The sequence below is a fragment of the Botrytis deweyae genome, assembly GCF_014898535.1.
Source record: "Botrytis deweyae strain B1 chromosome Unknown BDEW_029, whole genome shotgun sequence".
NCBI lineage: Eukaryota > Fungi > Ascomycota > Leotiomycetes > Helotiales > Sclerotiniaceae > Botrytis > Botrytis deweyae.
In genome coordinates this window covers 36,496-60,205 of record NW_024066236.1, presented here as the reverse complement: position 1 = coordinate 60,205, position 23,710 = coordinate 36,496, and the positions used below count along the sequence as shown (strand labels likewise).

At 43.9% G+C, this 23,710-nt stretch overlaps 9 protein-coding genes across 9 annotated transcripts; 4 read left to right on the top strand and 5 right to left on the bottom strand.

The window, feature by feature from the left end:
• Positions 1 to 1,340: 1,340 nt before the first annotated feature.
• EAE98_009554 (uncharacterized protein) lies at positions 1,341 to 2,597 on the bottom strand (the record flags this gene model as incomplete). The annotated part of the gene is made up of 5 exons (XM_038957175.1): positions 1,341 to 1,612; positions 1,669 to 1,785; positions 1,839 to 1,856; positions 1,914 to 2,121; positions 2,364 to 2,597. 5 exons carry the CDS (start codon positions 2,595 to 2,597, stop codon positions 1,341 to 1,343), a joined length of 849 nt encoding a protein of 282 aa, XP_038806368.1.
• Positions 2,598 to 6,557: 3,960 nt separating this feature from the next.
• EAE98_009553 (uncharacterized protein) lies at positions 6,558 to 9,671 on the top strand (the record flags this gene model as incomplete). The annotated part of the gene is made up of 1 exon (XM_038957174.1): positions 6,558 to 9,671. The coding sequence occupies one exon, from the start codon at positions 6,558 to 6,560 to the stop codon at positions 9,669 to 9,671; it is 3,114 nt and encodes a 1,037-aa protein (XP_038806367.1).
• A 305-nt stretch (positions 9,672 to 9,976) lies between these two features.
• EAE98_009552 (uncharacterized protein) lies at positions 9,977 to 10,450 on the bottom strand (the record flags this gene model as incomplete). The annotated part of the gene is made up of 2 exons (XM_038957173.1): positions 9,977 to 10,027; positions 10,085 to 10,450. The coding sequence occupies 2 exons, from the start codon at positions 10,448 to 10,450 to the stop codon at positions 9,977 to 9,979; spliced, it is 417 nt and encodes a 138-aa protein (XP_038806366.1).
• A 240-nt stretch (positions 10,451 to 10,690) lies between these two features.
• On the top strand, positions 10,691 to 12,565 carry EAE98_009551 (uncharacterized protein; the record flags this gene model as incomplete). Its single annotated transcript, XM_038957172.1, has 2 exons — positions 10,691 to 11,134; positions 11,186 to 12,565. The coding sequence occupies 2 exons, from the start codon at positions 10,691 to 10,693 to the stop codon at positions 12,098 to 12,100; spliced, it is 1,359 nt and encodes a 452-aa protein (XP_038806365.1). The 3' UTR covers positions 12,101 to 12,565.
• A 664-nt stretch (positions 12,566 to 13,229) lies between these two features.
• EAE98_009550 (uncharacterized protein) lies at positions 13,230 to 14,081 on the top strand (the record flags this gene model as incomplete). Its single annotated transcript, XM_038957171.1, has 1 exon — positions 13,230 to 14,081. One exon carries the CDS (start codon positions 13,230 to 13,232, stop codon positions 14,079 to 14,081), a length of 852 nt encoding a protein of 283 aa, XP_038806364.1.
• A 965-nt stretch (positions 14,082 to 15,046) lies between these two features.
• EAE98_009549 (uncharacterized protein) lies at positions 15,047 to 17,883 on the bottom strand (the record flags this gene model as incomplete). The annotated part of the gene is made up of 4 exons (XM_038957170.1): positions 15,047 to 16,073; positions 16,116 to 16,316; positions 16,384 to 17,422; positions 17,472 to 17,883. 4 exons carry the CDS (start codon positions 17,881 to 17,883, stop codon positions 15,047 to 15,049), a joined length of 2,679 nt encoding a protein of 892 aa, XP_038806363.1.
• An 815-nt stretch (positions 17,884 to 18,698) lies between these two features.
• On the bottom strand, positions 18,699 to 20,504 carry EAE98_009548 (uncharacterized protein; the record flags this gene model as incomplete). The annotated part of the gene is made up of 3 exons (XM_038957169.1): positions 18,699 to 19,778; positions 19,827 to 20,327; positions 20,382 to 20,504. 3 exons carry the CDS (start codon positions 20,502 to 20,504, stop codon positions 18,699 to 18,701), a joined length of 1,704 nt encoding a protein of 567 aa, XP_038806362.1.
• Positions 20,505 to 21,447: 943 nt separating this feature from the next.
• On the top strand, positions 21,448 to 22,332 carry EAE98_009547 (uncharacterized protein; the record flags this gene model as incomplete). Its single annotated transcript, XM_038957168.1, has 1 exon — positions 21,448 to 22,332. The coding sequence occupies one exon, from the start codon at positions 21,448 to 21,450 to the stop codon at positions 22,330 to 22,332; it is 885 nt and encodes a 294-aa protein (XP_038806361.1).
• A 173-nt stretch (positions 22,333 to 22,505) lies between these two features.
• On the bottom strand, positions 22,506 to 23,645 carry EAE98_009546 (uncharacterized protein; the record flags this gene model as incomplete). Its single annotated transcript, XM_038957167.1, has 5 exons — positions 22,506 to 23,022; positions 23,073 to 23,259; positions 23,317 to 23,439; positions 23,489 to 23,532; positions 23,590 to 23,645. 5 exons carry the CDS (start codon positions 23,643 to 23,645, stop codon positions 22,506 to 22,508), a joined length of 927 nt encoding a protein of 308 aa, XP_038806360.1.
• Positions 23,646 to 23,710: the final 65 nt, after the last annotated feature.

Below are 23,710 nucleotides of genomic sequence, written 5' to 3'. Positions count from 1 at the left end.
GTTCAAAACTTCAAGTCCCTATTCACCCTATTTCTCTCAAGTCTTGATAAATAAAAACAAAAAGTTCAATCTTCATTTATTCTACATACAATGTTTATCCTCAGTCGATCCAGTACATCAGCTTAAGTCTCATACCCTATTTCCCTCAAACTAGAGGCAGATATTCCCCCACGCATTCATTTCTCGCCTAATCTAAACTATCAATACACTCATCAGTCTCAAAAATCATAATACATAACCTTGGAATGCTAAGGCAGAGACTTCACAACGCATCACCCTTCCCTCTACTATACCCACATCTTCAAAATCTCACACATCACATCTCGCATTTCGAATCTCGAATCTCAAATCATCCCAACCAAACCCAAATTTATCCATACTAAGACCTGTGTAGCTTAGAGACTTACATAACATCACCACACCTCTTCTCTTTCCATTTCTCTTCCTCCTTTCCTTCCTTTCTCTTTCTATAAAAACAATCCCCTTTCACAAAAACTAGCTATACAGACAGCTAGATAAACCTTACCCATATAGAAGCAAGCGCGAAGAAACCCAATTTGATTCATGATGGTGATTTTGAAAAAGCTTGACTAGCCCTACGAAATACTAGGAAGAGCGCAAGAGAGAGAGAACCAACAACTCAGACCCAAGTATCCCTTCACTGCCTACAAACATGAAAGGCGAGAAACAAAAGAAAGAAACAAGAGCAGCATATCATATAAACAGATAAATAACACCTGGGCATACCAAGAAATTCCCTACAGATAACAATGATTACCATCCCATCCCATCCCATCCAATTTTAACAAAGTAATTCCATACATCCATCATTCAAACATTTAGATACTACCCATCCACGAACAACCTCTCTATTCCAATATTTATAATGAAACATCAAAAACAAGTTGATCTGAATGTAGAGACTCAAGAGCGTGATAGGTGGTAGGAATGCGGATGTATCTTGTATGAAATTGAAGAGGAATAGAGGAATATAAGAAAAGGAGAGGAAAATGTAATGACAAGCAAACAGGGGTAGGGGAGAAAGGTATAAGGGAAGATCGATATTCGAAATAAAGTACAATAGGTTTTGGGGATGGTAGATTCGTAGTGAACTGATCTGTGTATTGTAGAATGTTGAGCATGCGACTTTGTGTGTGTGGCACCTATAATTTGACGGGTTTTCAGCGAGACTTGTATTATTTTCCTTTGACTTTTTAATGCTGTGTATAAAGTATTAATTCAAATCAATTGTTGTGCAATTGTGAGTATCCATCGTTAATCCACCTCAAGAAGATTTTAATACCCCTAAAATATCACACTTTCATCGTGCCTTGAGAATACTATTCCTTAATCACATCCCCATTCTTCTCCATTTCACCTACCAGGAATCTCCACTCATCACTAGTTACTTTGCTTACACTCAACCGTGCCAGCTTCAACATTTGCATATTATTCAATGCATTTCCCTTTTCTTCAAACCAAGCTTTGATTTCCTTGAGCGTGATAGGTGTTTTTAGTTTCTGGCGAAATTCGACGTGTACGACACTCCACTTGGGATCATCCGGTGACGATTTGGGATCGTAGTACGGGGCCGTAGGATCATGCGCTGAGACTATTCTTCTCATTAGTATGGTAATCGAAAGTATATGATTGATGGGGATTCATTACGATCCGGAGAATGTTCTTCAACAATCTCCATGATTCCAACAATTGCAGGAACTTTGCATGATGAATGATAAAAGAAGGCCAAATCTCCCTTTTTCATCGCACGAAGATTGTTGCGTGCTAATTTATGTATAAGTGATGGTATTGTAAAACAGAGGGGCAAGGTGACACACCTGGATATGCTCGTATTCCTTTCAAAACGTTAGTATTAATATTTACATGTCATACATGTGTAAGGAATAACATACCATCCCAAGGCTCTGGTTCAGTTTTGGCTGCCAAATCATCGATGGAGAATTTAATATCATGACCTTTTTCGATACGTGATTCAGGTTCAGCTTTCATTAGCCAATATTGACGAGTTGATGAGGATTCGCCCGAGAGAATTTCTGTTGTAGTAGATTTGGTGCCATTTGGTAGAGATAGGTTGGTAGATTCTGTGGATTTGGTAGAACTCTAAAAATGGACCAGAATTAAACTCGAAAGCGCAGAGATAGAAAATGAAATTATTAAAATGATTGAAGAGCATGAGATAAAATCACTACCAGTCGGTATGAAGCATGATTTGTGAAGAGCACGTGCTTGTCCAAGAGGGTCCTCGTGAATCAAAATATGAAGCAGTAAATGCTAGGTCGGTATATAAGTCTCGGGAGACTAGAGCATGAGAACATTGAACGTATGGAAAATAATCAACCTACAACAGTCGGTTTTGGTGCAGTAACTTCTCCGTTAACATTTGCTTCTTTTTGAGAATCTCTGTTTGCCGTCTGCTTTTTGATCTCCTTCTTGGTATTCGGTGCCGAGGGATACGAAGTTGATGAAGTTGTAGCCTTTTCTTTCAAGCTCTCAGTATTGTTTACTTTTTGTCGACTTGATCTCCGAGGCGCTACGTGAACTTCATCTCCGACATCTTTGGCCTTTCTCTTGACCATCTCGTACCGTATGTACCGTGTGTTGTGTTTGATTAATGGTAAACACAATGGATATTTGAAACCTTGTATGTTTATGCAATGGAAAAGAGAGAGGTGAATTCCCCTAGCACGACGTAGATAAGCTAACGGATGATTTGATGGGCCCATGGAGATAATATCACCAAAGCTTTCCAAGCTCCAACGCCTCCAATGCCTCCATATATTTATTTGGATGGAGCAACAAGGATTAAAACCTTCTCGGCGTTTCCCAAACTTCCTTAAGCGAAAGAAATGACGACCAAGAAGCCTCGTGCCTGCCGAAACTAAAATCAAAAGCTAATCCATTTTTATGTTGTGCCCCAGTTACACCATCTGCACTCCTCCCTTTTAATACCACCTACGAAAGTGTCTAAAGTGTAGGGAAACACTAGGTGAGTACGGTAATGTTACGAGGTAGCTAGCAGGCACTTATTCAGATCCTGAGAAGGGGAATGTTTAGACACATGAGAATGAGAGTTAACTCGATAGTATTCACCTCGTACATTACACAAGAGACATCTTTTTCCTTTTCCATGGTGCCACTAGACGTTTGTTCTCGTTCCTCACCTGGACATTCATTAATGTGTGATTTAACGGACATTTATCCATCCATCCATCCATCCATCCATCCACGCTGTTCTGGGCTTTTAAAGGCATCAGACCCTGTCTTATGCATGCTTGATAGACCATTGAGGCACTCTTCTCAAATAAACCCTAGCAACATGAACGCCATTCTGTCAAAAGCATCTCTCCTTCCACAAAGCTTTCGTGCTTCCACCCAGCAACCTTCAACGAGATATTGAGTCTCCACAATCACCAACGACGGATTCGGATGGGCGGCTCCGAGGCAGATATCGAATGAATATGAAGAAAACGCGAGGGAAGTTGCAATTTCACGGCACATTACTTGCAGGATAAATAGTCTCAGATGCAGGAATCATGATACGCAGTAATCACCACAAAATACCATACACGATATCCTCCCTTCGTTTTCCCACGCGCAGCATTTCACTGGTCTCATTGATTTCCAATGAATCAATATGGTTGTGAGGAGGAAGAGCGTACCACGGAGCTATCAGTCAAGGCAATGATAGCAATGCTCTATAAGCTTACTAGGTATTTAGATGACATGAAAACAGAACCTAGATGCATTGATCGACCTGAGTACAGTATAGATTGTCCCGTCTAATCTTTTGGTTCCCTTTCACCTATTCTCATTAGTGGATGTCAATCGAAGCCACAAACATACCACAAAACATAGGTATCATAAAGAAACGCACAGGAATTGTCAAACGAAATCCCCGGGAAATAACGAGTCAACGAAACGAGGTCCCCAGACTATATTGGCACCTCACGGAAAGAAAGATCTAAATATCGTATGCCCACCTGTGTGTCTACTGGTCAAATTACCAATCCCGTTTCTCACGCATCCCATCCCATCCCAAACCCAAGAGGCATAATCTGGAAGGGTCTCATTGGTCTGTGTGTTTGTGTGAGTGATATGGTTAGTATCTCCATGATGTGAGGAGAATTGAAATGGGTCTAGAGAAGTGAAAGAAGGAACGAGTGCCATACCAGCATATCCTTCAGAGACGGCATTTGTAACCTATCAATCTGATCTTTTCTGGATCGTCAGGTAAGGCAATGAATTATACGCCAAAAGCTTATATCCCGGTGGGAAACGTGATTTCCAAATTGGCCCTGCACCTTTGAACAATTAAATAAAATAAATAAAACTCCATTCCCCCTCTTTTTCTTCTGTTCCTGTTTTTTCCTCTCATCCTACCATTCTCTCCCTGGCATCATGATTCTGTCTTCTATTCCACCGGCCTTTTCTTCTTCGTTTTCTTTCTGGTTCCGAGCCATTCTTGGGAATTGATTCAATTCCTCCGTCCTGTATCCTCCCTCCTCGCACTATCATAAACCTTGTCGAGAGAAACACAGGGCGGCCTTCCATTTTCCCAATACAACAAACTGGAGCAAATGGATTCACAACATCAAATGGCTCGTATGGAGTCATCTCTATATCATGGAACACTGTCCTTGATTTCTGCAACCTTTCCTTCACTTTCTTCATCTTGGAAATGTCCAGTTCTTTTCCCTTTATGTCACGGATTTTCTTATGGTATCAATCCGTCAGGTTAAAGCGACCAGGAATTTCACACCGCATCAGGAACAGGCACGACCGGGAACCAATCATACTAGTCCAACACACATACTATCGCTCATTTTTACTATACTTACTCACCCAATTTCATTAACCAAGGAATCTTTAGGACGTTGCGAAGATAGGTATTGACAGTAATAAGGATAACCTAGGTCTCGATGAAGGATCAGTCTATACGGTTTTTGATGTGACTCGAATTCCCATTCGAATCCATTGAAGATGAGAGAATGATCTTTTCGGATGGAAGGGTTACAAATTGAGTTGAGCCAAGGATATCGAGACATGATTGGCTTAACCATCGTTAGCCGTTTTCTCTTTTTCTCTCTAAAAAAAATGGAGCGACGACCGAGGAAAGGAAAGGAAAATACAGCATCTATCCATCCATCAGCAAGAAACAGGTGAAGGCCGCGACATTCATCCGACAATCTCCTTATTACTCAACAACGCAACACACAACCCTCCCCCGGAAGACTTCTCATTAGTTCCAATTCGCATTTTGGAGTCTCATTCCACGCTGCCTAGGCATTTCAATTATCTTTGGGTTGCTTATTCGGTCCACCAGTTGATTCAACCAACGTGTTACAGCAAGCATTCTCACATTGATTCTTATTTTTTTATTTTTACGATACAGCATTATTTCGCCAACCGTCGGATCCAAACCCCCATTCTCTGCCCGATCCTATTCTCATTCGACCTTGGTTTTGGAGCCGTGGATTGAGACGGGTATGTTCCGATCTTTTCAATTATCTCTTGATCTTCCCATGTATCTTATCCGCACAAATCCGGCGAAGTTGTACGGGAGGGCTTCTTACCGCTTCGTCGCTGCCTTGATACCTTTTCTCTCCTTACCTTACCTCACCACCGTACCTTATTATTAACCATCAAGCTACTACCTCCCTCCCTCCACCTCCAACCCAACACAAACGTGACCTTGGATCCTTACACTCCTCATTGGTCACGCTTTCACTCTCCTCCAATGTGATGTTGCAATCATTTACTTTGGAACACAATACCTCTTGTCATCGCATCACTCATCACTCATCACTCATCACTCATCCATCAAATCACCACAAATACCTATTCATTTTCATACTCACCATCATATTCCACCCACGCACCCACCAATTCGACCATTCTGGATCTTCCAATGGCCATGGATAATTGACTGACACAACATATTTTGTTCTAGAAAATAACCAATTCTTCTTTTTATTTATTTATAATTCTATTATCCCAACTCACCTATTTGCATCATCGCGTCATTGGTTGGTGAGTTGATAATTTCTGAAATTCTAGAAAGTCTCTTTTCCCCTTTGATCTTCATTAACGAAGCGTGGTTATTTTGGGGCGTTACTTTTTTAGTCACTAATCCTAATCTTACGTTAGCGTACAATTCAGGTGAAGAGAGACTCCGAGACTGTCAAAACAATTTGGGACCTCAACAGCGCGCGTCGATAGGTAAGACCTTGCCTTTCATTCCTCTCATTCCTATCCTTATGTTAGAAGGATGTCACGAGACATATTGTAGTTATTCATGCGCATGTGGATTGAATATCGTGGATGCGGTTGATAATAAAGTTGATGAAGCAATTGTTTCCCCCTTTGCTTCATTTGACCCATCAGCGCGTCGCGACTTCATCGCGCTAGATTCTATCTTTTATTTCTGCGTCTGCACCTTTACCCTACTGGATTTCAATGGATTCAAACTTAACTTTGATGATAACTAACACTTGTGCGCATCTGCAGATGGGTTGCCACTACTATCATCCACAGACATGAGCTCCTGGATGAACGACGCTGCCGTCCAAAATCACAATGGCGCAGGCTTCAATCATATGAACGAATCGAATACCGGAGGAAACATGATGGACCCATCGGGTTTTATGCCCACTTCATCATCCTTTGATCCCAATCAATTCCAGAATCAACAATTACAACAAAGAATGCAAAATGGTGGAATGCGCAATGGGTCGCCAGCCTTCAACAACCCCGTGTATCAAACCAATCCTGTTATTCCATCAAAGAGACCAAGGCCAAGGGAAGACAGTCTAGGTACATCACCCAGGCAAGCTTCGGGCATGCTACCTGGATCTCGCTCACAAACTCCACAACAAGCTGTCTACCCCAATTTTTCACCCAACAATGTCCCCCCACAACATGCGCCTCAACAGACACCATATTCGCATCTACAAAATGGATCGAGTAATGCTAGTCCGTCTCCAATCATGGCTAATCAGCTACGACCTGGCGGTGTACCACAACGAGTTTCTACCGCTTCTCCCCATCCCTTCTCGCCTTCACAATCTGATCATGGAAGCCGAGTCGAGACACCACAAAGTAGTACATTTGCCCAGAACACTCCCTATGCACCTGCCTATGGTCAAAATTTTACTCCCCCACCAGGACGAACTTCGGCACCACCGCAAAGTGCGATGTCGACGCCACAAATGCCACCTACGATGTCACAACCTCAAATGTATAATCAACAGGCCCAACCACCGAATCACCAACCGCAACAAAAGAACACTTCTTTGGACCAAACCAGGCAAATGTATCAGATGCGACTGCAACAATCACTTCAGCAGCAGCAGCAGCAACAGCATCAACAACAGAGCAATCTACATGCTGCGCAACGACAGAACATGTCGCCCGGTGTAAATCCATTGTCTCAAGGGCAGATGATGCAAGCACCAAACGGCCAATTTGCTGGTATGCGACCTCAGCAAGCTTCGATGGCCCAAAATCAAAATCAGAACAATTTTCTCAAAAGCTTGGCTGCTTTCATGCAGTCAAAGGGTCTGCCTTTAGAGACGAATCCATTTGTAGGTGATAGACATATCAATATTTATGTTTTGTATGCGGCAGTTACCAAATATGGAGGATACAGAAATGTGACGGCCCAAAATGCATGGGGACAAATTGCGCAAGCCATTCAAATACATCCTTTGAGATATCAAAACGTGCCTCCGCAACTCAAGGCTCTATATGAGCGAAATCTTCTTGCGTTCGAGGAGGCTTTTCAATCCAATATGCAAAGGCAGAGAGCAGCCGCAATGAAGCAGAGCGGTGCTATCGGCGTACCCCAAATGTCGCCCACCAAACAAATGCCTCCATCGAACTCTATGCAAGCATCACATTACATGCAACAGCAGATCGCCCAACAGCAGCATCTCCAGCAGCAACAAACTTCCCCCATGAAGCAAATGACACCTCTACATCATCCTCAACAACCTGTCATGAATGGTTTCTCAACCCCACAAGCCCCGCCAGTACATCCTTTAGGATCTCAAAGCCATGCTCGGAACAGTCTCTCGAGGAGTGTCGAGGCCACCCCGCCGCAAAATACCGGCATTTATCCAATACCGTCTCCAGCCTCAATACCCAAGTCTGGCAGCATATCATTGGCATCACCTCATCCTAACATGGTGCCGTCATTAGATGAGCCAAATCAAGATGAGCTAATGAACGTAGTCCTTCCTGAGAAGTTGAAGGTCTTTTCGCGGATTCCTGATGAAAATGGGGGCGCCCTCGATTTGGACGTTCTCCGTGGCGAGGGGACTTCCTTGTTGAAATTAAAGCCAGATTTTCCACCATTGACTGAAATTGGTACCATCGACGTCCATGCCTTGACCATGAGCCTTCAATCCGGACTACATGCCGAAGTACGTCTGGCTTTAGATACTCTGGCCTTGGTGTCCTCCGAACAACGGCTACCAATAGAGTTGATGAAGTGTGATGATTTGGTTGAGACACTGGTGGATTGCGCCGAGGATCAGGTTGAACTGTTAGCCGAAAACGCGGCAGAGGTATCGGATATGATGCTCATAAATTCATATGAAGATGTCGTTCGCGCCTGTCAGGCTGAGAAGCATGCCGTACAAGATATTCCACCTTTTGGATCGGAGGAATATCAGGTCGACCGAGCAGTCGAGAAGCTGATTTGCATAACTAGTATCTTGCGCAACCTCTCATTTCACGAACCAAATCTTTTGTTCCTTGCAGAAGAGTTTGTTATTAAATTCTTCTGCGTGGTAATACGGTATCTGGGAACTCGAAATATGCTACTTAGGACCAACCAGAACACGCTTGAATTTATGAAAGACGGTGTTATATTACTATCGAACATTGCACATGAGATCAAGTTACCTGGTCGCGAACAAGCGTTATGTTTATTGCATTTCCTATTAGCATTTGCGCCCTGTCCGCCCCCAAACGTAATGGGATCCGACAAAATCACATTTTCGCAGTACGACCCAACTATTCATTATTATATCTATCCTGCTGTTGATAGTCTTGCCAAGCTTCTTGCGCGGGATGAACCAAACCGAACCCATTACAAAACGATCTTTGCCTCTGACGTGTCTTCGTCTCCACCTTTTGACCTTCTGACAAGAACATTCGCTCTGTCTATCTCGGTGATACCTGATCAGCAAAAAGATCCTAAACGGGGAACCTTCCTACCTCTGGTTGAAGCCCGAAAGCCAATGTTGATGCAAGGCATACTTGCTGCGGAACTTCTGGCAAACCTTGCACCAGGATACGACAGTGGCATTGCAAAAGCTTGGTTGACTTCAGAGGATGGGTTTGCAAAGAATCTTTCACACCTTGTATTAACATTATGTCACGAAGCTCCACAAGGTCCATCGCATGGCAGAGTTTCCGCCGTACCTAAAACGGCAGAGGAAGAGGCAATGTTACAAATAGTTCTTGGTGGAATTGGAATATTACGCCGACTGGCTGAAAAGTCACGAGACCCTGAAGACCCGACCTCTATGATACCCATACCTGGAATGCCAACGACGGAACGAATAATAAAACTACATGAACGCAAACAGCCTAGACTGAAAGAGGCATTGCGACAATTGTGCACTTTTACAAGTCTTGGCTAATGAGTGGTTGGGTTTTCATATATGTATTAAGGTTCATAGACGCATGAATTAATAGCGTATGGAGTCGGCGTTTGTAATTTGATATCTGCCTGCTAGGCGTGGCATTTGCTTCATGTCTGTGATTCTTGTGGTATGGCTGGTATTGGTTTGTGTACAAGGGGTGATGGGTTCTCTTGAAAAGTAAGAGTGTATTGTACATATAGGCATTGAGTGTGTAGAATGATAATCAAAGCAAAATATTGCTTTTGAAACAACTAAACCCGTATAAATTCTTTCTCGTCCATAAATGTGTTGCAAGTCCCCCACTAAAAATGTCGCTCCTTGAGGAACTCCTTTACTTCCAGTTTACACCACCCCTGTGATATGGTCAGTAAACTCATGGATTAAACCTCCATAAGGACTACACAACATACCTTGATTATGATCTGCTTCGTCAATTGATGGACCCGAATCTCCTTGTCGGAGAATGCCTCTTCTAATTGCTCCTTCAACTTCATGATATCTCCTTCAATCTTTTTAATTTTTGTCTGCTTCAAGTTACCACCTGCTTTGGAAAGTGCATATACTGGCAGTTGTTTGGACAGCGTTCGAGATACATAGTACGGTTGATTCGGGGCTGTCGCAGGTGTAGTTTGTGAAGGAATTGGCGTCGAGGTTGAAATTGCTTCCTTTGTTGGGCTCGGGGAAGAGGGGTTCGTAGATAGTCTAGCAACACCTAGGAAATATCGTAAAGTGGTTGGTCTAGGCAAAGCCATAGGTCTGAGGAATTGTAGTGACATCGTAAGGGATATGAGGTTGTGGAAAGATTGATTTTTTGATCAATTATCTTCCCCAAACTTCATTCGAACGTCGCGAACTTCTCAAAGACAAAAAAGACGCTAATAATTTTAGCTACCCTCCACTAGCGCGAAATTTTGTAGGCGGGCGCACACAATCATCAAATTCCGACATCTTTATCCTGCGAAAGCGTGAACCCCACCACTATTTCCAACTCACGACAGCACAATAGGATCGCAATCATGGCGGACAATACTCCCACGACTGCGAATGACCTTCTTAATGATGCTGCTCAAGCAGCGGCCAAGAGCCCCGAGGAAATCGCCAAAGAGAACGATCTCCTTCCCAAACTCATCACCCACCTCGACAGACATTTAATCTTCCCTTTGCTACAGTTTGTCGGTGACCAAGATGACGAGCCATCGCCAGAAATCACAAAGGCAAAATTCGAATTGTTGAAGAAGACCAACATGACAGATTATGTTGCCAGTCTCCACTGCGAAATCGAGGGTGTGGATGAAGCACCAAAGGAATACGCGAATAAGAGACAAGAAATTCTTCAAAGATTGGAAATTTTCGGACAAGAGAGCGAGAAAATCACAGATTTGTTAAGCAGAGAGGATGTTGTTACTGGACTGAGAAGCGACAAGGTTGCTAACTTGGAGTTCTTGAAGAAGGAGCATGATGTACGTATGGGAATTTTGTGTCACTGAAAATTTAACCTAACAAAGAAACAGGTCACAATTGAGATGGTTAACGTCTTATACGACTTTGGTAACTTCCAATACAGCTGTGGAAACTACGGAGCGGCTGCCGAACTTCTTTACCAATTCAGAGTCCTCTCTACCGACGATGACAAAGTCACTGCAGCAACATGGGGTAAATTGGCTTGTGAGATCTTGACTGGAAACTGGGAATCCGCTATGGAGGAAGTCCAAAAAGTGAAGGAATCGATCGAGACCAAACTCTTCAACAAACCTCTCGCACAACTTCATCACCGCACCTGGCTCATCCACTGGGCTTTGTTCCCATTCTTCAACCACGAACCCGCTCGTGACGTTATCTGCGACCTCTTCTTCTCCCCAGCATTCATCAACACCATTCAAACCGCCTGCCCATGGATTCTTAGATACTTGACTGCTGCAGTCATTACCAACCGTAACCGTACACGCAACACTGGTCAATATCAGAAACAACTCAAAGATATCATTCGTATTGTTAAGCAAGAGAACTACGAATATTCAGACCCCGTTACCGATTTCATCAAGGCTTTATACCTTGACTTCGATTTTGAGGAAGCACAAAAGAAACTCTCCGAAGCTGAGGAAGTTCTCCGTTCCGATTTCTTCCTCGTCGCCGCCTCTGAAAACTTTGTTGAGGCCGCAAGACATTTGATCAGTGAGAGCTACTGCAAGATTCATCAAAGAATTGATATCAAGGATTTGAGTGCAAGATTGGGTTTGAACCAAGATGATGGTGAAAAATGGATTGTCAATCTCATCAGAGATACCAGAGTTGACGCCAAGATTGATTACAAGGAAGGAACAGTTGTCATGAACCACCCACCAAGCAGTGTATACCAACAAGTAATTGAGAGGACGAAGGGAGGATTCTTCAGAACACAAGTTCTGAGCGCAGCTGTTGCGAAGTAAAGCGAATCTACACTTTAGGGGGTTGGAGAGAGGTTAGGAGCGTGGAAGCTGTTATCTAGGTCTCTCGTAATGGGTAGATGGGATCACGCATACTGAACGATATGTATATGGTCGGTCTGTTACGATCTGGTCTGGTCTGCATGGCTTTAAGCTGGCTGGCGTTTGGATTGGGGAAAATAAATAGCAAAAATGGAATGAGAACGAAATGATATAGTAGATTTCAGTCTTAGCTGTGCCCTATTGACAATCGAAATGTATGGGGATGATGAACGCAAGACATGCTGGAAATAGAAGCATACGGGGGAGCTGAACAGATGTATTGAAAGCAAATGATTATATGAACTCGTTGCTTGCACGAATATATCAAATTTCTGGATCTATGATTTGCTTAACGAACTGTCTGCTGAATTGGACCGCCTCCTTGATATATTCCGTCTCTCTTTTGCACATTGCATTTGCATACTTTTCTACTTCAGTAACTGGATAGGTCAAACGAGTATAACCTTAAATTATAGAGGTAGTCCTCATACTTCTGTTTCATTCTTGGTATTGGTAGACCTGCACCAATTTTTATGTTTGGACAGCCTGCTTTTGAATTCAAGGGGATGGGTTGGCGGGTAGATACTGGATGAGCCATGCCCCTCTCTCTCTCTTGTTTGATCAATTAGGTGGCAGCTTGTGTGGTTGGTGCTACTGGCAAAATACACAATGCATGCTAGATTCTAGATGATGAACCGAAATAGAACAAAGCAGTGCAAAGGATTTCGATTTTTTGAATTATTTTAAGTTTTCTTGTTCTGCTGAATAAAGATACTTGTCTTTTCCATTCACTACAATCCTATTGTAAGCTTTCTTTATCTCCTAACAAGGGAGAATTGAGTACAATGAGATTGACAGAACAATGCCCTTCGTCCTTTAAAATGCCTCTTGTGCCGCGACCTGTTTTCTTCCTTTCCAATTTACGAAAACATTTTGAGTCACACATCTCATCTTCTATCTGCCTTTACGTTTATATTCACAGTCGATCATATATTATCTACACTAAACAAATCTCGAGACACACACATCAACATCCATCAAACCCACACTCTGAACCTCACAAAGCGAATCAACCATCACCCACCCAGCCATGCCCAAACAAACTCGCACCCCGGGACAACCCCTCCAAGAACGTCCGCACCTCGACTCCCACGTCCAACAAACCCTCAACCGCGCCCTCTTCCGCGAACCCACGCTCGCTCGTCGCCAAAAACAAGCACAGCTGCAGCGCAGAGGAACCCTCGCCCAGAGAGCCGTTCAAAGACCCCATGTAAGTATCTTCACCGAATCCGATTCTGACATCTTTCCTTTAGTGCATACTCCTTCCTTTACCGTTTCGCCCGAAGATGCATTTGCTGTTCGTGGGAGCGGGGTTGGTTCGCCCGTTTCGCCTTTGACTCCTGAGGCTCTGTCTCAGGAACAAACTCAAGAGCAAGCTCAAGAGCAAGCTCAAGAGCAAGCAAACTACACCCTCAAAATCGAACCCGCGACTCCAGCCTCGGAACTCGAGCCCCGTGGTGCAGCGATGTATACGCATTGGTATTTTGATCATCAGGCGGCGAATCACTATGATGAGAAACATGTGAGTATGAGTGATAGGTCTGCGTTTACGATGATGAGTGGAGGGTTGGAGAGGAGGAGGAGGGGAGTGAGGGTGAGTGTTAAGAGGGTGAGGACGTGGATTCAGGAGAAAGCGGAGAAGAAGGAGAGGGAAAGGGGAGAGAGGAGACGGGAGAAGAAAGGGGAGTTGGTGGTTAAAGAGAGGGTTTTGGGGTGTGAGGAGAAGGAGGGATGTGAGGGGAAGGGGATGAGAGGAAAGTTGGGCGCGGTCATGAAGAGGGGGACGGATAGGTTGAGGAAATTGGTGCCTGGGAAAAAGAAGGAGAAGAAAGAGGAGTGGAGGGTTTTGGATAGGATTACGGGGTTTCAGACTATTGAGTAAGTAGGGTGAGTACTCTAGGTAGGTCTTTGATTTCTCTTTCGTTCTTTCTTTCCTTCTCTCATTTTTGCATTGCCTCATTCTTTGCGGGATATAAATTTGTTTGTTTTGAAGGTAAGTCATATATACATATAATACACTATACGCATAATTGAGAAATTATTTCTACTCCTTATTTGTGACCCACTGATGTGCTGTGATGAGTGAGATGTTACTTTGATTTCTGTCAGGAGTAAGTATTGGTGAAATCATTTACCACATCTAGTACAAACCCTATTAATAAACAACTGTATGTTCCAGACGAATGGTATCAAAACGAAGCGAGTGCTGATATAGGGAAAATAATCTAGCTAAAAGATATAGATGGTCTGATCAGTAACATACAATACACAGGCCAGAAATTCTCTCAAAAATAATCCTCTTTCTCCATCATTACACATGTCAATCATGCATCACCAACTCACACCGAACCAAAAGTAGAATATAAACCCAACATCACAAATCTACTATTCGTCGCCCTCCAAGAAATATCGACGACGAACATCCCCCGTCACAAAAGCAAAAAGAAAACATACAACAGTGGGGATTCGCTGGTGGTCACCCACCCAACTACTAATCCACCGATCTGAAGCTTGTGTATGGCAGAGCGGACGGGATGCCCAATTCTCTTCAGTCTATGGTCGTATGTGACAGAAATCTGCTGAATTAGATCCATATTGGGGGTATGTTGATTCATCCTGGTCTCATAAGCGAGGGATTGCACAAACGAGATTAGGTTTGGCTTGATCTTACCCTCACTCAGATTGGGTATTGCACTTGGAGCGTCTGCGTTGGTCTTGGGCTTGATTGTAAGGTATGTAGATATTGTTATTCACAAAGAACTAACTGTTGCTTTGTGAAGGGATCATAACTAGTGAATGTCGTGAATGTCGTGAATAAAAAAAACCCGCGGGTGCACTAGCTAATTCTCACTTCCGTCGCAAAGGGTATGGATTCCTCATCATCATCCTATGACCCTCATCCATATCATGATATGATTCCGCAAACTCAAAGAGTTTACCGGCCAAACAAGCTTCGTGAAGTTCTAGCGGATTTACCTCTCTCAGAAGTCTCTTGTAAATCTCCAACAGAATGCAGATTTCTTCGAAGGTCTGGCAATTCATGAACCCATAATCCACTTGTATTGTTGCGTTTGGTGGAAACTCGGCGAGATTGTTAATGGCTACGCACTGTTTCAAAGACCAGACTGAAGGTTGTGGTCCGGAGGGTGATCCCGATAGAAACCGTTCCAGGAACTTGAATTCTGATCGCATTTTTGTCAGACCTTTGGAGTCTATGAGTTCGATTAATGTACCAGACTCGTACGCATGCCAGAATTCCGCAAAGGTAGCTGTTGGCGGCGCCGGACCATAGAACAAGTGTTGGGTATTGCCTCGAAGGCCCCCAAGAAGTTCATTCCCGAGTAGTAATCGTGCATAGAGCACTCCAAGCGCGCTTTCCTCTCGCTCGCCATTGCAAGTGCAAAAGCCAAAGTTGTACCAGTTCGTTTGGATTGGATTTGGAAGCATCATATGAAGAGCCATAGCTAGAAGTTCATAGCATTGCATCTTGGCCTCGGGTTCTAATTGACTTGGCTGTTTATGCTGGTCTTCTTTATCCAAATAAACTCGGGCTTGGTCGTAAAATGTGGCTAGCAGATTCTGAGTTGACTCCTCTTGAGATAATGGTTTCTTTAAAATATGTAGATTGTCCAGAAACCACGGAAAATACCCCCCTCGGTTAGCTTCGCTGATTTGATAGAAGTGCTTTTTGATGTTAGCAATAAGGGTACTCTCAACTTGCCATCTGTGAATGTCTTCGACTGGGACACCGCCGAGCCACAACCCCTTATACAGCCCCAAAAGATTAGATCGATCGGCAAATGACGACAGATGATTGAAACCAAAATCCTCAAGCACTTCCTCCTCATCAGGAATGGTATCCTCAGATATATTTCTATATAGATAATCAGCCTAGGTGAGCGGTCGCTTGGCACACGTGAACACATGCGACCCGTGTGTTCTGGTTTTGCATGATTCACTGCAATAGAAATCTATATTACAGATACTGCACAGTCGCGATGTCGCGATGTCACAGGTGTTGCATTCACCAAGTTCTTCTGACTCTACCAATGTGCCGTCTGACAGATTTCCCCAGGTAGGCTTCGGGGAAGCGGTATCACTCTTTCCTACCGATAATCTGTCCGGGTCTCAGCTCTTGCATAACAGTTTCAACAAATGAAAGATTGTATCTCGATCCTTCTTACCTATTGAATAGCCCAGCAACTCTTTCTTGCTCCATTTTCTTTTTTCTTCGCTCTATTACCAGGTGCTTACCTGAATTTTCAGCCTTGTGGTCACTGAATATGCTGCTTCCACCAACAACAGACGTTTTTTCAAGTCGTACTGCTTTGTGAAAGTCTGACTTCAATTCTTTCTCAATGTCCTTTTGCACTTGTACCAATGATTTGGCTACTTTATCCGCCTGGCTAGAAGCTAGTCCTGTTACCTCGGGTACCGTCCAGGGTTTGAATAGTCGTCCATGGCAACCTCTTGTACCAATTTTGCCATATGCTTTGAGGAAACGCGAGCACATGAAACAGCTATACTTGCTGCAACCAAAATAGGCGAATGATTGATCCAATAACCGCTCATTCTTACTCAAGAACAGAATCATTTGAATCTCAGCATGTATGTTAAGTGCCTGCTTTTGCAACTTCCCGTACTCCCGCTCAGCCTTGGCAACAGTCCAGCTTGGCCCGATCACAGTTTCGACTGTCAAGGTGTCGGTCGGTAGATCAAGGAGATTCAAGGTATCTCTTAGCTTGAGTGCATCCTTGAGCGCCTTTTGCGGTATCCTATCACCGGTCACTGGGATTATGGTGACATTGCTGAAACTTGGGAGCTTGAGAGAAACCTCTTTGAACTTCTCAAGTATGACCCGAAGCCTACCGAGAAAACAAATATCATTCCATAGTCCCCCAGTCCGTTTCGTAGACTTCGGAGATGTTTGGAGAAGCTCCTCGACGACTTTGCTCTTTCGTAGTTCATATGCTTTTGTGACAAGCGTGCCATGTCTGTCGATCAACCTCTGACCCGCCTCTAGCCTAGCAAAGGTCTGATTTTGAAGAACCAAAAGTTCGTTACGTGCTGTAGCTAGCTTGTCGTTATTGTCATCGTTTAATGTGGTGTTGCAACTCTTGAGGCTCAGCCTCAGGTTCGGAATATAAGTTTCTTCGAGACGGTCTTCATAATACGCCAACATTTCATTCCAAAACACCTCCTCGACTATTCGGTTCGGCAAGTCTTCACAAAAAGTTAGATTTGGCTCAAGGGTTGATTGGTTAACAGGTACCTTTTCCGTGGAACAAGCCACTTAGACGCTTGCTTAACTTCTCAAAGAAAATATTGTCCACAATCTGAAAGCCTCCATTTCGGGTGATCCAAAGTGTCACATTCTCCTCGCCCTCCATCATACTGGAACATGCAACATATTTGCCGCCTTTCCTATTGGCAGTCAATTCCGCCAGGCAATCCAGGAACTTTGTCTTCAATTGATTATATGCTGAATCTGAAATTTGGTCACGGTAGCTTGTGTCTACACTAATCGCATCGCTGTCGGTAGTAGACTCGTTCTTGTCAGACAGCTCCGTGCCCAAGGAGACTGGCTCAACTTGTCCATCGTTTCGAAGTGCAAGAAGATTTGCGTAGGCAGTGAATTCTCGTTTATTAAGTCCTAGGAGATTCCAGTTAAAGTCTTGAGTCATGATGCTAGATTTATGGATGATTTTTGTGAGCCATTTAATGAAGGTGTGAAATATTAATCATGTCATGCATGCATGCGGAGGCGACCATTATCGTATCACAGAACATACGCCACAATATGTGGCTTTGCCATGTAAACTCACGATTGCAAAGTCTAACATGACAGTCAGTCTATTGAAACTTGAAGTTGAAAGCATATCAGCGTTGGTAGGATTGAAGTAGAAATTAACCTAGTTCGTCCTTGATTTATGCTCGTGATTAGTGGATTCGCGCTTACTAGAGAGTATATGGAAGTTTTGTATTATCAGAAAAGGGGCTGAGAATTGAGAAGTCTCGGACTTTTCACGTGAGAACATGTTACACGATCTATTGAAAAGAAATTATTGATGAAAAGGGTAGGTTTATGTATGGGATAAAATACTTAGACAAATCTGCCATCTGGGGGAGCATCTCGTTTGTGACCTCGCTATGAGTTTATTGATCCATTGTCTGACTTGAAATTCTTCAAACTTTTAGGAATTCGTTATTTCAATAAACTCATTAATGGCATAATGCCAAAACCCAAGAGACTGTCGCTATTGGGTTGTGTTCTGGACCATCGAATACACTGATCTGGTTTGAGGTAGCCATTTCCTCTTTGAAAAAATACGGATCAACACAAGCTAGAGTACTAGTCATGAGGCAACAAACGGGCAAACAATGAACTCAAAAACGTATGCTATACATGTATATAAACTAAACTTAAACATTAAAACCACAACTAGTGTTTATATACGTGAATATTAATATTTCGCATCAATCCGCATCCACACCCAAACTATTCGTACAACGCTTGTTGCCACCATGCACATCTGTTGTTTGCAGTGGTATCAGTTTGCACACTCCCCAAACCAGTAGTTCCAAGAACGATTGTCGTGGCATTGCTTTGGTATTCTGGGAAGAATGGCACTCCGACCCCATTGGGATTACCTGTCATAGCGAAGTTCATGATGTATCTTTGTAAATCAGCTGCTATGGTAGCGTTTACTGGCAGTCCATCGTTTGAGGTAGTAGTGTCACCATTGAAGAACGTGTATGCAATATCTTCGCCGTGAAGTCCGGGTGGAACGGCAAAGTAGTAGGAGTGTGTTTCGTTGAGGAACGCGGTGTTCAGGTAGCGAGTGTTGCACGTGAAAACAATTTCGGCTGTGATCAGGGATGCTCGTTCCCAAACACTCGTGTATGGATAAGAACCATTGTAGACTGGTGGATAAAGGGTTCCAGTCACGTAGGCCAGTGTGGAATTGGATATGGTGGGCAGAGTTGTTGTAAGATCGGTAGCGATATCGGCGTCTGTAGAGAAGAAGGGAGATGTGAAGGATGCACCTTCATTGGAATTGTGCCCTGTCATGATCTTGACGTTCGTATCGAATTTGCCCTCAAGAAGTAATTTGGCCGGTAACTCAGGTACATAAGTACCGTCAACTGCCGGTCCGAAAGTAAAAGTGCCATACGGAGCCGATCGCGCAGTAATAATAGTATTAAGCCCGGCCAGCGTGGCGAAGTCAAGATTTCTCAAATCCGATACGGAGGTGATGTTAGGTCCAATAAGTTCTTGTGCTTGAGTGATGACGTTTTGAAAAGTCGCCTCTTGTTGGGCATCGGAATAAACGGGTGGGTAGCCAGGACTTTGTAGGATGGCTTGAGAGAAAGGCGCATTGCCATTGCTACCACCATATGCTGTAATGTGATGCATGATCGACCCAGCTCCAGCCGATTCGCCAATAACTGTCACTCGATCCGCATCTCCACCAAAGAGGTAAATATACTTTTGAATCCATTCCAAAGCCAATCTTTGATCAAGAAGAGCAGCATTTGCTGCTCCACTTTCCTCGAATGTGGGACCAGAAAGCCATCCCTATACCTGGTCAATTACTTTCCTCCAAATCAATGGATATGAACTTACAAAGAGACCAAGTCTGTAGTTTAGAGCAACATAAACTACACCTTGATCCCCATTCTCTTGACTCCTTGAAATCAACGTGGCCGGGTTGCCTGAACCAAATTTTGATCCGGCGACATAACCACCTCCATAAACCCAAACAACAACGGGGGCGCTACTTTCACCACAAGAATCGTATATAGACTTTGGGACAATGACATCGAGGAACAAGCAGTCCTCTGAAGTCAATGGTGCTGGCGCGGCGAGTCCCGAGATAGTGAGATTCTTCTCGACTGCCTCTACTTCTGCCTCGACGAATTCCAATGTAGATGTATTAGCACCTTGAAAATAGTACGAAGCGACTTGTTCCCAATAAGGTGTTCCCTGCGCACAGATAGCACCCTGCTGGCCATCGTTGATGGTTCGGTTTACTTCAGTTGGTTCGATCGGAGCGGCAAATCGAAGATTTCCTATAGGCGGGGCTGCATATCGAATATTCGAGAAGTTGTAGTACTGTCCTGTCTCCTGTAATTGTATTTAGCATCCACTCCAGAACGTGACCGATTTGAGATGGCATACATTTATCGTAGCCCGGTGAAGTGCGTAGTCAAGATCAACGACTGGTAGGGAAGCATTAGTGGGCAAAGCGTAGGCAGTTTGAACTGCACAAGCTGCAATCACAACGGCCTTGATAGCAATCATCTTTATGTTTTAGAAAGGAGGCAATTTGCAATGGAGCAAACGGCATAAAAGAAACTTCGAAGAGGGGAAGCCATCTCGTATATAACGATCTCAAGTCAGCGTGCAACGGTACATCTGCTTCGTTACCTCGGTGGTTTATCAACCAACACTTGTTTTGGTGCCCCAAAATTATATTAATTACATTGTTGCAACTTGCAAGTCTGCAAAGGCTTGCCATTAACTCGTTATTCGGAAATGAGCATTTAATCGGTGCACTAGCAACAGGCGGGGATGACTGGGTACTAGGATAAAGACGGTGTGAAGATTTTAGAAGCTGTCATCCAAAGACAGGAGAAGGGACTACCTGGCACCTAGCCACTCATAGCTAAGAACTCATCGGGGAACAATCCCTTTAGAGATGTGCTTTGAAATTCATTTCAGGGGTAAGGACAATTTAGTCCGGGGAGAAGGGAACATTCTATCGAAGATCTCACTCGTATACAGCTGAGAGTGACATGCCTACGCGTTCACATCACACGCGAGATCTGCATTGAGATGAAGTTGCGAAGTCTAGGGGTCGCTAATCCAGTTCCGGTCGGTCCGTACACACGGGAGCACCGAGTGAAGTTTGTGCAATTTAGACAGTTGGCCCATTTTATTTTGTGTTTACGCGTAAATAAACATGTCAATGGCTTCCCAATATAGATCGTATGTAATTTCGGTAAGAACGTCAAGCAAGGATATGAAGGTCACACCAAAAGCTTGTTTTCGCTTGTCTCAGGGTCTAGGATTACACCGCATCGTTTTGACGTGATTATATCATTGGACAACGGATGCGATTCATGAGAGCGAACTGTAGTTTGGCAGCTCAGCCTTACGCTCGAGCCACCACCTCATTCCCGTCTCCTTATTCAACCAAGAAGCATTATACACTTATTGATGCGAAATATTGACCCCGCGCATCATGTCTACAATTGCCCAACCTCGAGAAAGCTCCGTTAACGGGCGTCGCGTTCCTTTACTCACTACACCTACTTCCTCAACACGACCGAGTCTAGATCATTCCCGTTCAGCTGAGCCGTCTCCGAATCGAGGATCCTCAGTCGCGATACCTCGACGCAACCGTGCCGCTTTGCGAGAATATTATAACCTCAGAAAGGGACAAGACGCTCCTACTGACGATGCGGCATCCGAAGTTTCCTCAATACACTTTGATAGTGAGGTACAAGAAAGCGAAATGGACAAGGACGGATTTGACGGGGAGAAATATGTGAAGGAGGTTCTGGAAAAGCAAACACTGGGAGAGCTATTGCGGACCTACAATGGAGTTCTGACCGATATAAGGGCCCTAGACGCGGAGAAAAAGGCACTGGTTTATGATAATTACAGCAAGTTGATTACGGCAACAGAGACAATCAGGAAGATGAGGACAAACATGGACCCATTAAATCCAATGGCCAGTACGCTCGACCCGGCTATCGCGAGTATCTACGAAAGGGCTGAGAAGATCAAGGTTGAGTTGAAGGAAGGCATTCCGGAATCACAAAGGAGACTCATGGAGATGGGGGCAGAGGAAAGGGCGGCATTCCAGAAAAAACAAAACATGAAGAAGCTTGTACTTCAAGTATTGGAGACACCTGAGAAGCTGAGATCATTGGTCACAGGGGGCAATGAAGACGAAGCCAGATTGGAATGGGAAAAAGTCTTAACGCTGCTAAGAAGATGGAAAGAGAGAGGTGTAGGGGGAAGTGACGTGCAGGCATGTATAGAAGACGGAGAGGCAGCTTTGAGGGGCGAGCCTCCAAATGAGAAGAGCTGGGTTAACATAAGAGCAAAGAGATCATCATGACGGCGATAGTTTCATCACAGCACAGCAACGACAGCACGACAGCATAGCGGTAACATTTTGAGAGTATAACGATACCGCAGTGACAGCGATAGCACGACAGCACACGAACTATTATTGTTTATCGAACACAAGCGGACAGTTATTCGTATATACTTGCAAGGACACCCAGTATCTTACCAGTTCACCTCATCCTTGTGAATTATATCAAAGGGATCCCTATCGATCTCACTTACCGCAATATCCGCATTGCCCTCCATTGCCTCCGCCAATGCAGACTGCATTCGGTCCTTTAAATAGGCTCTCTCAGTGTTGCTATGGAATGCGGTGACAACACATTTACCCTGCTCAACCGCTGCCAAGGCTTCATGGTGGCTCAATTCGCCAGTGAATAATAAGTCAACGTCCAAGCCGTTCAGCATGGATCCTCCAGATCCGGCACATATGCCAATGGAAGAAATTTCAATAGATGACTTTTCTCCTCTAGGTATGGATTGTGGAACCGCAACGGAAAGTCCGGATATACGGTCTCCAATTTGGAGTGAAGATTGCATCCGTGCAACAAGATCTCCTAGCTTCTGAGGTTGCTTGAATCGAACGATTCGGCCATATCCGGCACCTTCGAACCCATCGGGTATATCCTTGATGGAATTAATAATCGAGCGTTCGTGATCAATGGATTCGATACCAATACTATTTTATATCAGTCTCATTTCACGAGTAGCATTAAAATTTGAGCATACGCTTGATTCTTTTTCAAGGGTCGATTGGTGACTATATCGGCAAGCCAGTCATTGAGGCCTTCTGGCGCAGCATCTACAGCTGTATGAGGACTGTAAACACTGATTCCCTCTTGGGCAAGACGGAGCAGAGAACTCTGTTGGGAGTTGGCAAGGGTGACTGCTTTCAGGCCACGAAATATGATAGGATCTTAAAAATGATTAGAAATATGATACCTTCGCTCTAATAGACACCAAATATACTTACGATATGTGACAATGATTGAATCTTTCCTGCGGATAGCTTCATCTGCAACCCCCTTTGTGAGATCAACAGTCAGAAGAACTGAATCCTTAAGGTGATTTTCACGATGTGGTGCCTCCAACAGAACTTGAATATTATGAGTGAAAGATTCTCAGAGATGGGTAATCAAACTCACGCCCCGTGTTATCAAAACTGCTGTCCGCGAGCTTTTCTGGATATCTGCAATGCACCATGAGAAATGGACTATTTGGGAGATATTGATTGACCATAACTTACAACTTTCTCATAGCCGCAACAACAGCTTGAGTGAACGGAGAAGAAGTTGTAGACATGGTTCTCTTTGATATTGCAATGTTCTTGGAAACTATTCTTGAGAACATCACGTTCATATTGAGTT